This window comes from Dasypus novemcinctus, chromosome 21, assembly GCF_030445035.2.
Source record: "Dasypus novemcinctus isolate mDasNov1 chromosome 21, mDasNov1.1.hap2, whole genome shotgun sequence".
Taxonomy (NCBI): domain Eukaryota; kingdom Metazoa; phylum Chordata; class Mammalia; order Cingulata; family Dasypodidae; genus Dasypus; species Dasypus novemcinctus.
In genome coordinates, this window is record NC_080693.1 from 68,112,946 (window position 1) to 68,126,323 (window position 13,378).

The following is a 13,378-nucleotide window of genomic DNA, read 5'->3' on the forward strand; positions in this document are numbered from 1 at the left end:
TTTTCTATATGGATTATAAAATTTTCAAATTATCATTGACTGTCTCTCTTCCGTGTTGTATTAATCTGCATAGGACCTGGGGTTAATATACCTAGAAAGTATTTGATAATTATCAGAATAACTCCAGGAGAAAGTGAAGTGGTACCCCAGAAGGAATCTATGTCAGAAATTTAGAAAAGCTTAACTAGTTTAATCTATAGGAAAAGGAAAAGGGTTGTTCATCAATTTGAAGACAGAAGTTACCTTTTAATTTTCTTACGGAATAAGGAGGTTTCATTCATTCTTGGGAAAAAGTACTATTTATATTGCTATAAAGAGAACTCTACTGATTCTCTTTTATTTTTTCCATGTGGAAAAGAAATCTATTTGGAGAGGAAAATAGAGCCTTGTTTTTCTACTTTGACATAAATTTAATGAGCATTCTATATAAATTTTACATAGATGGAACACTTGAATTCAATAATACTATACAAAAATACACAAATACCCTTCTTCTGAACTCTGTCTGCCATTTGTGAGTTTAGTAGAGAAGATAAATGTTACACTGTATAATGTGAATTTCTCTTTCTTAGCATTTGAAGTAGTTTACTGTATAATACTTAATACTGAATACCCTAAGGAACTAAGGAGCTATTGTGCTTTGACATCAATCATATAACTCTACAGCTAATGCTTGCTATGCTGCAAGAACATACTCGACTCCAAAAAATATATATTTTTGTAATGTCCTGTGGAACCTGTGGTACTATGAATTGTTTTGAACTTAAAATCTGAGAAAATGATCTTGGAAGTGAATGCTCCAAGGAAAAACCTTGGTGATGACTCTATTTGGCATCCCTCAGTGAAAGTGTTTGAAAAAGGATAATTCCTGTAGTTGGTAACCACTAATAAATAGCCTATCTAGAAAAAGAACTTTAAAAGCTAATTTCATGGAAATAATGTAACAATCTGTAAGCAGAGATTAAAATGAATGCCAGAGATCAGGAACTTTAGGGATCTAAAACGCAGGGCAAAAAATCAACCTAAATGATGGAAATGTTCTGGAATTGGATAGTGGTGATGGTTGCATAAAATTATGAATATACTAAACCCTACTGAATTGTACACTTTAAAAAGTTGAATTTTATGGTTTATGAATTGTATCTCAACTTTTTAACAAATGAACCTCGCTGTGGGAGAAATGGTAGCTGAGCCTTTCTGGATGGGACAGGATAAAGAGAGTGTCTGTGGGCAGGGTGGCAGTGGGCAGTAGGTAAAATTTGTTGCATAAAGGGGAAATAAATAAGGCAGGATAATGAGAGCCCAGTTTCTCACAATTGGAGAACAGATTTACAAATTTGTTAAAAGAAAATGCTAGAATTAACCCTGTTGTTTTGAATTGCAACCGGAGGTATCAGTGTGAACTAACTTTGGGGTTTTGTGTATGTGTGTGTATGTATATCCATATATATATGGATTTAGAAATAAAAATGGATGTAGAAATGTGCATGCATATATATATACACACACACACGTATGGTCGTATGGTTGTATGTGTATGCATATATTCCCTAGCTCTGTCCACTAAGAGAGACTGGAGGGCATTGACATTCCAATAGCAATGAAACAATTAGTTGTCAGCTCTTGATATTCAAATAACTTTCTCCACTAAAAAGAGCCAGGGTTTCTTAGAGAAATGACTGATTTCAGGGGTGGGCAAGGAATGTTTCAGATAAGCCTAGAACATCTTGTGCCAAAAAGTAAAGAAGTGCTCTGAAAATGACAGGGACATGTCAGATGGTCACAGAGGTCAGCTTGAATGGGCTCACCCTGGCCAAATCTGGGACAATTCGATCAAGAAAATAAATAATGTTATTAATAGATTATAACTCACTGAATAAAATAGGGATCAGTCAGTTCATACTGAGAGGATGGATGGATGGATGGATGGATGGATGGATGGATGGATGGATGGATGGACGGATGGACGGATGGACGGATGGACGGACGGACGGACGGTTGCATGCATGCATGCATAAATAAGGAAAAACAATAAATTGTAGGCAGAAAAATAGATTTGGAAAAAAACATCATTTGGCAAGCATGGTAGTAATAAATGCCGTGAAGAAACATCCCTACATGCTAAAGCTAGTCACTAAGTTTGTTGAGGAATGGGACATTTACATAGTCTCAAAGTATCCTCCTGCAAAATATTAATTACAAAGGAAAAACGGGTAATTTTAGATTAGAAAAATCTGGCAGTCTCTACCATAACCATGTGATCCAAGTTAACACAAGATAACTTTTGTGATATTCTTACCAAAAATGCATAACTGAATCATATCATGAGCTAACATCACATAAATTCAAATTCGGAGACATTATACAAAATAACTAGTTTGTAATCTTCAAAAGTGTCAAGGTCATGACACTTATTGGGATAATTATCAAAACTTTAGAGAATCTCTGCATAAGATGGTAGTAATATATGTTAATTTCCTGATTTTGATGCTGATACTGTGGTTAATGTAAGAGAGTGTTCTTTTTGTAGGAAATAAATGCTACCTGAGAATGATGGGGCATCATGTATGCAACTTTCAAATGGTTAAGAAAAAAAGTTCTTTATACAATTCTTGAAACTTTTTTGTAAGTTCAAAATTACTTCAAAATTTTAAAAAAAGAATATTTACACAAACCTTAAGTGAATGAATGAATGAACTTGAATAAAGCAGTGACATGGCTGGAGACTAGATCCCAAGATTAGAACTGTATTGGAACACTAACTGCCCAAAAATTGGAAAACTTTTTTCTCTTCTTTTCAGCAAGTCACAAAAGCATTTCTTCAAACTCAAGTGTTTCAAGTAGATAAACAGAGGATAATTTGAGTCAATATATCATTGCAATCTCTAATAGTGGGAAATTAGCTTCTAGACAGAGACCTTGTAATTTTGTATTTAGAATGTAAAACCTGTGGAAATGACTGCATTGAATGTAAGAACAGTTGCAGAATGAAGCCATTTCATTTTGAAGGATTCATGATTTTTTAGTGTATTCCTTTTACAGGTGATGCTGAACAGGAACTTGGTCCCCCTCCATCTGTAGATGAGGCAGCAAACACACTCATGACGCGTCTGGGTTTCCTTCTTGGAGAGAAAGTCACAGAAGTTCAGCCAGGTGACCATTACAGCATGGAAGTACAGGATGAAAATCAGGTAAGCTGCTAGCTATGAGATCTGTGAAACATAATATGAGTCAGCCTATTAAAAATTATGCTCTGTGAATGTGTTTTCTGAGAAGAATATTTCCAATTGTTGAACATCTTTTGAGGCCTGAAAAACAGAGAGTGAAAAAGGAAGAAAAGGGGAAGCGAGTTTGGCTCAGCGGATAGAACGTCTGCCTACCACATGGGAGGTCCAAGGTTCAAACCCAGAGCCTCCTGACCAGTGTGGTGAGCTGGCCACGTGCAGTGCTGATGCACGCAAGGAGTGCCCTGCCATGCAGGGGTGTCCCCCACGTAGGGGAGCCCCTTGCTGAAGGAGTGCACTGTATAAGGAGAGCCGCCCTGCATGATAAAGTACAGCCTGTCCAGAATCGCGCCACACGCATGGAGAGCTGATGCGGCAAGATGATGCAACAGAAAGAGACACAGATTCCTGATGCCGCTGGCAAGAATAAAAGCAAATACTGAAGAACACAGCAAATGGACACAGAAAGCAGACAACTGGGGGGGACAGGAAAGAAGGGGAGAGAAATAAATATAAAAATAAAAATAAATTTAGAAAAAAAGAGGAAGGAAGGGAAGGATGGACCAACAAACTTGAAATATGAGTACTGCACCCAGAAATTGCAGAATACATATTCTTGTCATGTGCAATGGATTATTTACCAAATTGATGATATGCTGAGCCATAGATCAGATTTCAACAAATTTCAATGGAATTAAGAACAAAATGATAATTTAGAAAATAACTTGACGATAACTTAGAAAAACCCCAAGTGTTTGAATGTTAAATAATATTTTTCTAGACATCCAAACCCCAAGTGTTTGAATATTAAATGATATTTTTCTAGACATCCTTTGGCCAAAGAAGAAATAACAAGAAATCAGAAAATGTTTTAAGCTAAAGTAATGAAAACACAGTGTAACAAAACTTCTAGGATATAGTTAAAGCTGTGCTCAAAGAGAAATTTTAGTTCTGAATGCATTTATTAGATCAATAGAAAATCTGAAAAATTAATGATCTAAATATCCTTCTCAGAAAGTTAAAAAAACAGCACTTTGAAAATATTATTTCATAGTTTTCATTCTTTTGACTAATTTCAATTAAATGTTTATCAGTTATTATTCTTTTGATTGTTTTCAGTTTAATGTAGCAAAGGAAGTACTATGTCAGATTATGTCAGATTCATTGACATAATCTTAATCTTTAAAATGAATGTTTTATAGTGAAGCATTTTATTCAGAAGATAAAATTTAATTTAAAATTGCATATTCTTAATTAAAAATAATAGTGAAGTCTATGTCAGATATGTTTTGTCATAAATAATGAAGTATTGTAGGATTATTTGAATATATTTATATATCATATGGATGCTGTTCCAGGGCTCTGTCTTCAGACCTCTCTATTCTTTCCACTCTCACTCCTTAGGTCATTTGTTTTGCTGGTTGCACATTAAGATACATCTCAAACTTAGCCCTTGTGTTAAGTTACTTCCAAAACTGAACCTGTGTGTTTTTTCCCAGAACCTGCTTCTACTGCATCGTTTCCCATCAGAGGAAATGTTATCACCTACTTACTTAGGACAAAAACATTAGAAGCATTCTTGACTCCTGTCATACTCCATGTTTGGTCTTTCAGCAAATCAATCTCTGTCTTCAAAATACATACTAAAGCTGATCCCTTCTCACTGCTTCCACTCTTACCATCTAAGTCAAGCCACTGTCATTTCTTACTTGAGTTACTTTAATAGCCACTAGATGTAAGTCCAGGAGGCCTGGAAATTTTACCCCTTCTATTTACTGCTGTATCCTCTCTACCTAGATTAGTGTCTACCATTAGTAGGTCCTCAGTAAGTATTTACTGAGGCTAAGGTTTTTCATAGGTAATAATAATAGATACTTAAACATTTTACTATGCTTTGATCATTGTACTAATTGCTTTACTTGCATTATTTTGTTTAAGTTTCCTTACAGCCCAATGACTAGGGTCAGTTCCTAGTCCAATTGTCAGATAAGGAAATTGAAATAAACCATCAGAAAATGATGAAATGTTATTCAAATCCAGGCAGTCCAGTTTTACAACCTACGTTCTTCACAGCTACACCTTACTGTTCCAGTATAGTACAACATAATAACACCTGACAGGATTGTTGTGAGGATCAAATTAAATGGAATGTGAAAATACTTCATAAGCAGTAAAGTGCCATATAAAAGGTATAAAGTAAAGTGCAATATGAATAGTATATTTATACAAGCATGAACTCTGGTTTGGGTGAAATTACTAACTTTTGTCAGTTTCATTTTCACATTTCTTAAATGGGGAAATAATATTCATTATTCCTCTTACCAGGTTGATAAGGAGGTTGTGAAATAATATTTAAAATATTTTTTAAACTGTAAAGCACTATACAAATGTTAGTTAATAACAATAAAGTGGGAGGCGGACATGGCTCAACTGATAGAGCACCCGTCTACCATATGGAGGGGCCAGGGTTCGATGACCTGTGGCGCAGTGCTGCCTCTCACAAGAGGTGCCATGCAACGCAGGGGCGCCCCCACATAGGGGTGCCTCACGCACAAGGTATGCACCCTGAAGGAGAGCTACCCCGTGTGAAAAAAGTGCAGTCTGCCCAGGTGTGGCGCCGCACACATGGAGAGCTGACTCAGCAAGATGACACAACAAAAAAGAGGTGGTTTCCCAGTGCCGCCTGATAATGCAAGCGGACGCAGAAGAACATACAGCGAATGGACACAGAGAGCAGACAACGGGGGGAAAGGGAGAGAAATAAATAAAAAATAAATCTTCAAAACAAGAACAAAAACAATAAAGCTAAATGATAGCCTTCTTAAAATATACTCTGGAAGTTATCTTGGATCCACACAAGAAACTGGCTAAATAGATCATTGGAGTTTCTAGTCTTAGGAAGATTATTAAGAATGAGGAGGTCTTGTTTATTTGGTGACTTTCTTCTGAGTTAAACAAGATTTTAACAGGGATTGATGATGGTTAGGAAGGTCCTATAGTGATGATGCCCTCAGAATAATAGTAGTGATGGCAAAATCCAACAGAAACAGGTCAGTATATTATCATTTTTCTGCTAAAGTGTAATTTATACTCAAGTGATCACTTAATTTCTTTTCTCAGTCATTTCTGGAATATTAGGATGTGCCTTGTGTTTTCAGTATTAGAAAGTAATATAGCACTGATTGATGCAAAAGTTATTTACCTTGTATAATTGTAAAATATTGGGAGTTTCTTAGAATCTTTCTGGAGAACACTAAGAACAATGGGAAAACTAATAAAGGTTTTGGAAGTGGAGTCACTTAATTAGATTTCCATTTTTAAGATTCTCTATTTAGCCTTCAGCATGGAGAATAGATAATGTTGTCCTTCTATACCTAGAAGAGATTTCATTGCATTAACTAGCTTCCTTAAATAAATATAAGACCTGTAAACAACTTTCTACTTTTTAAATGGGTTGACTTTTAGGCATTGTTTTTATTAAATCTTTCGAAGCATACATTCTTTGATACATGCTTTATTTTATAAAAAATAATTTGTAGATAAATAGTGTTGTTTGGTTTAGCCTCCACATTGGATATAAGTATTAATAGTTTCCTTTCTCAAAGAACAGACTGAGAATCTTCTCTGAGAACAGAAATGAATTGTTATAAAAGTAATAGATACATACCAAAATAAAACTTTTTTAATATGGGATGACTACAGTATGTCTAATATAAAAGATCCAAGTACATTTCATCTACCCGTATGTTTCTTAAACTGAGGTTTCACATTAGATTCACCTATGGGGGGTTTAAAATTTACCAGGCCAAAATTTCTAGCAGGGAGGATTCTAATAAAAAGTATGTCTGGAAAGTTCAATATCCCAATTTTGTTGGGAAACAAATTATTTGTTCTATTTTTTAAAAGTATTTTATTTATTTCTACACACACACCACACCTTGTTTTTGTGCTTGCTGTCTGCTTTCTGTGTCCATTCGCTGTGCGTTCTTCTATGTCTGCTGGTCTTCTCTTTAGGCAGCACCAGGAACCGATCCTGGGACCTTCCCAAGTGTGAGAGAGGCACTCTATCTCTTGCACTACCTCAGCTCCTTGGTCTGCTGCGTCTCTTATTGTCTCTCCTCTGTATCTCTTTTTATTGTGTCATCTTGCTGTACCAGCTCTCTGTGTGGGCCAGCTTGCCATGCAGGCCAACCTGGCTCCACCAAAAGGCCTCAGGAATCGAATCCTAGACCTTCTATATGATAGACAGGAGTCCAATAGCTTGAGCCACATCTGTTCCCAAATTATTTTTTTATGTTTAATGGGGGACACATGTCCAGTTGAGAATTAGTGTTCCAGCAGTCCAATATTTTATGAAAGTAGAGGAGATTATAAAGAAATGGAAACTCCTCCCTCCTTTGGAGAGAAATTATATCATGAAAGAGAAATTCAGAGATTTGAGAATTTACTGTGGTAAGAAAAGTCAGTTTCCCTAATATTACCGATCTGATAGAAAAAATTTACTTGATTACAGGACTCTGAGAATATCACTTGTGCTTGGTTCAGTCTAATGTATATTTTATGACCTGGTCACAGCATTTAAATTAAAATCAAAACCTGGATTTAGCACAAATGATTAATTAGGGATTGCATCTAGAAATAATCTTAAGATGCATGAAAGAGTCTTATATTCCCATTTCTAGTAATGAACAGATTCTTCAGTCAAGTTATTAAATGTAAATGCTCAATTTTACTGAAGAGAATATGAATAGAAACTCTGTGTATGAAGAAAATGAGAGGAAGCTAAAGGTGTTAAATTTATCATTAGTACTCCTCTAGATAATTTTGTCACTGAACTTACCATTTGGAAAAGGATAAAATTTAGTTAATGCTTAAAAGTTTACTTTTATTCATTATTTCAGTTAATTGCCCAGAAAGGGTTAAAGAAAAGAAAGTTGCCATTAAATTAGGTAAACCATAATATATTACTTTCAGCCTTTTTGATGATAAAAACTTAATAGAAGAGGTAACTTCAGGTATAAGATTCAGGATACAAAGTGATCTCAGCCTATAATCAGTTTCTACAGAGAAATAATTTAGTTTTGCATTAAATATTCCTTATTTAACTAGACAAACTTTTGGAATAAGATGTTTTTCCCTGCATTTATTTATTGTTTCTGGACAACTCCTCCTATATCAAAGAGATACTTCTGCATATCAAGAACTTTCTTTTTCTCCCTGTCTGCAAAGGTATTATTTTCCCATCCAAAGAAAATTATTAAGAAAACAAAGCTCCAAGCCTTGTGAAGATTTTTATTGATTGGCAATAACGAATAAAACTTGTGCTTAATTTTTTAAAAATTCCTCTGCTCTATCAATACATAGCACTGGTGAAGAATACTTGTCATTGGACGTTTCCTAAGGAGGAAAACTGATCACATTCACTACTCACATTAAATTTGTTAAGTTTCACCCTAACTGGAATCAAGAATCTCATATCCTGGAAAACAAAAACAAATAGAGCTTAATAAATGTAAAACCTGTATATCTAGATTATTTCTTCTTTTCTTTATCAAGGCAGGTAACTTCTTATTTTACCATAAGCTTCTTTAGTAATAATGATAAATATTACTTTAACAGCTGATCCGTTTATTTATTTATTTACTCTTGCTTCCAATTTTTCAGACTTCAGCAATCACTCAGCGGATAAGTCCCTGTTCTACCCTGACTAGCAGCACTGCCTCTCCTCCAGCCAATAGCCCCTGTTCCACACTCCCACCAGTCAGTACAAATGCAACTGCCAAGGACTGCAGCTACGGGGCAGTCACTAGTCCAACCTCCACCCTTGAAAGCAGAGATAGTGGCATCATTGGTGAGTTGGTTTTCATATTAATTATTTCATATCCTTTAACTTTCCAAAAAATTATGCTTTTGAATTGTTGAGATGTATATATAGAACTTGTTCTGGTCCTTCTAATGATGCTTGGAGAGAGAAATGAAGGTAAATGAAATGAAAGTTATCTTTCCCTGCTTACCATTTCTTGAAAGATACTATCTAATAAGGGGAGAATAGAAAAAATTCTTTCTACCTCTTCCTGTAGGTTCATATACATCATCTGTCTAACAATGGGAGTAGCTCATTCCTCACTGGTATCTTTGAGAGTTTTTGCAAAATCGGAAAGAAGTGATTAAATTATGGAAGAGCTACAACTTGAGTTGTGGTGGGACCTATTTGCCTGAACCATATATCAGTCCTTTGATGATTTTGGGGACCCCTGTTAGACATTTTTATTTTCCTTGTCAGAAGGTAATCCATGTTTTACCTTCTGCAGTGTAGAAAAATACATTTCTTTGCTTCTAATTTGGGAACCATAGACCAATACTTTCTTATAGCAAGGTTGAGCACAAGGAAAAAGAGAATAAAAGGAACAACCATTCTTGTTCACATCTGAGATTCATTTCAGGTTAATCCTGTCACTTCACAGAAAGTAAATAGCCTATGGTCTTTAAGTGGTATTTGAAACTGGGAAGTACCCAAGCAGAGAAATTTGTCATTTCAGTTCTCTCATGAATTTTCCAACACCTGTCTTTATGAAAGATCCTACTCAACTACTCAGTCCCAGAAATATATCTAAATTATTTTTAGCTCAAGTATTAGTAGTTTGCAACAGAAAGATAAACCCCTCTAATGAAGGCAATGGCTAATTTATTATCTCCAGTACACTCTTTTTTTTTTTTAAGATTTATTTATTTATTCATTTATTTATTTCTCTCCTCTCTACCCCACCCCACCCCACCCCACCCCACCCCACCCCGGTTGTCTGTTCTCTGTGTCTATTTGCTGCGTCTTGTTTCTTTGTCCGCTTCTGTTGTTGTCAGCGGCACGGGAATCTGTGTCTCTTTTCTTGTTGCGTCATCTTGTTGTGTCAGCTCTCCGTGCCATTCCTGGGTAGGCTGCACTTTCGCGCTGGGCAGCTTTCCTCACAGGGCGCGCTCCTTGCGCATGGGGCTCCCCTACGTGGGGACACCCCTGCATGGCAGGGCACTCCTTGCGCGCATCAGCACTGCACACGGGCCAGCTGCACATGGGTCAAGGAGGCCCGGGGTTTGAACCGTGGACCTCCCATGTGTTAGACGGATGCCCTAACCACTGGGCTAAGTCCGCCACCTCCAGTACACTCTTGATGACTATTTCATCAGAACCAGTTGTGAACTTTCTAGGCTTGTTCATATTTAGAGCATAAGCCATCATCATTAATATGTATTGTTTTGAATCAATACATATTTGAATCAATATGTATTGTTTTGAATCAATAATATGTATTTGAATCATAAATATGTATTTGAATCAATACATATTTGAATCAATATGTATTGCTTTGAATCAATAATATGTATTGTTTTGAATCAAAACATAGTGGGAAAAAATGCTGTAAAAATCATAGAGGATATTCCTAGCTCAGGAATTCTTTTGTCATATTCAAAATTTTGAGCCATCTTAACTCTTTCTAAAGTAATATTTCTTAGAAATGTTTTTTGACTTAACAAGAGAGAAAAAGTATCAAGGTTTTGTGATTCTTCTTGAGACACTGCCTGCTCTGTTGTTCATATAGTTAAGTATAGAGATAATAATAGAAAAGGGGAGAAATATAATTCTGGGATTTTTCAGCTTCACCCATTATTAAATACTTGAGTGTAATGATTCAAACATTAACCATCATTCTATACCATTGGTTTTTACAAAAAATTTTAATGCCTTTCCTTTAATAATGGACTTACCAAGTGGATTCCTTCTGATGCATTGTCCAAAATTGTACATTTTTTAGTCAGAGAGCAACAATTGTTTAAGTCTGTATATGTATAATCTGTGAGAGGATAAAATATCTACTGAGTAAAGGAAGTTGAGCTTCTGTCCAAAAAATAAATTTTTTTAGGTATTCTTTTTATACCAGGCGACCCTATATATGTCATTGTCTGGGACCAGCATGATATAGAATAAAGAAGTGGAAGAAAAAAAGGAGAAAGTGAAACAGATCAACTAAGTTACTTATGGTTAGATTTCTCTCTTGATCATAAAAGTACAGTTCTATACCAACCCCAGTTGAGTATTTAGGAATATGGAATAAATGGGGAAAGAATGTGTTGAGTCATCCAAGACTAGAGAGTATTACTCTTTAGTACCACACACATGAATGTATAGGTTTACATTTATGCACAGAGAGACAAAAACGATTGTCTTTTGCTTCCTCTCTCTCTCTGGGCCTTTATTGTTTTCCTTTTATCCTCATTCCCATTCATTTGTAACCACACTATTGTGTTCAATATAGGTCCTTAGATATTAATGTGTCCTTTAAGTATATGTTATTTTGTGTATGTGCTTTTTTTTTTTTCCTTTCCCCTTCCCGCCCCCCGCCAGTTGTCTGCTCTTTGTGTCCATTCGCTGCCTGTTCTTCTGTGACTGCTTCTATCCTTATCAGCAGCACTGGGAATCTGTTTTTCTTTTTATTGCATCATCTTGTTTTGTCAGCTCTCTGTGTGTGCAGCGCCATTCTTGGGCAGGCTGCACTTTCTTTAGCACTGGGTGGCTCTCCTTACGGGGTGCACTCCTTGTGCGTGGGGCTCCCCTCCACAGGGGACACCCCTGCGTGGCACAGCACTCCTTGTACACATTAGCACTGTACATGGGCCAGCTCCACACGGGTCAAGGAGGCCTAGGGTTTGAACCGCCAACCCCCCACATGGTAGGCGGACGCCCTATCCATTGGGCCAAGTCCGCTTACCTGTATGTGCTTTCAATTTTTAAAATGTCATATTGCTATAGATCTTGTTCTGTTTTTTTTAAAATCTATGTAAAAATCCATTGTATTGCTTCTGACTGAAGAAGTGTGCATTCCTCACATTTTACTTATGAACACTTCTGTTGCCTCATACCTCTCTCTACCACATGTACAAAACTTTTCTGGGGTTAGTACACAGGAGTGGGATTGCTGGGCCATGGGATATATGGATATTTAATTTTATCAAGTACTGCCAGATTGTTATCCAAATTAGTTATAGTAATTCAGACTTCCACTGGCAATTCGTTAAGCTTCCTTGCCAGTTTCTCATGTCTTTGCCAATGCTAGCTACCCAACTCCAATGTCCAAAACTTTAAAAACCTTAAGTTGTTTGTTTTATTTATATATATATATAATTTTACAGTGAATTCATTTGGCTGCAAAATCTGACTGAACTTTTTTTTTGTCTTTATTTTTTTTTAATTACATTAAAAAAAATTAGGTCCCCATATACCCCCTACCCCCTTCATGCTACTCCTCCCCCTATAGCAAAAATCTACTCCATCATCATGAGACATTCATTGCATTTGGTGATTACATCTCTGAGCACTACTGCACCTCATGGTCCATGGTCCACATCATAGCCCACACTCTCCCACGTTCCATCCAGTGGGCCATGGGAGGACATACAATGTCCAGTAACTGTCCCTGCAGCATCACCGAGGACAACTCCAAGTCCCGAAAACGCCTCCTGACTGAACTCTTATGAGTTATTTATGGTCTTTATCCTACTTAATATGAATATTCATGTGCTTTACCATAGAAATATCAATATGTATGATTACAGCATGCTACTACTGAACCTATATTCACTATACCTTTTTACCTTTCTAAAATCAAAAAATTTCTGTTTTCTGAAACACATCTGGTCCTGAGAATTTCATTGTGGACCTGTGTTATCTGACTTTCAAATTTTAGTGTGTGCAGCGCTTCATATACTTATTACCTATTATATACTTGTTAAGGGGGAGTCATTTAGATGGAGATGAGTGAAGTTTTGGGAAGAGAAACACAAATCTGAAGAAAAGACAACAAAAGACTGAACAGAGAGCTTTGGGCACCTTCAAAGAGAACAGGGAAGTGGAGATCAGAAAAGTATAAGTCAGTGGATACTAAAAAAGAGCAGACAGGAAAACAGAAGAATTGGGCAGTGTAATGTAACCAAACTAAGGAAGACAAGTTTCAAGGAAGGGATCAGAGGGGTCTGGTCAACAAGTGATAAAAGCTGAAGAGGTCAAGGAGAATAAAGATGATTAAAGAATAAAGAAAATATTTCTTTCATATTTGGCTTTCTTCTAAAGATTATCATATCAAAATAATTATCTGTTTACATGTTAT

General features: G+C 36.1%; 1 protein-coding gene across 14 annotated transcripts in view; it reads left to right on the forward strand.

Moving 5' to 3' along the window:
- The window catches only part of TANC2 (tetratricopeptide repeat, ankyrin repeat and coiled-coil containing 2), a 593,508-nt gene that overhangs the window by 372,570 nt on the left and 207,560 nt on the right, over nucleotides 1–13,378 (forward strand). For all 14 annotated transcript variants that reach the window (XM_071210733.1, XM_071210734.1, XM_071210737.1 and 11 more), the window contains 2 exons: nucleotides 3,043–3,191; nucleotides 8,889–9,075. In XM_071210733.1, coding sequence (XP_071066834.1) covers nucleotides 3,043–3,191; nucleotides 8,889–9,075 — 336 coding nt within the window. The remainder of the gene's footprint in view (nucleotides 1–3,042; nucleotides 3,192–8,888; nucleotides 9,076–13,378) is intronic.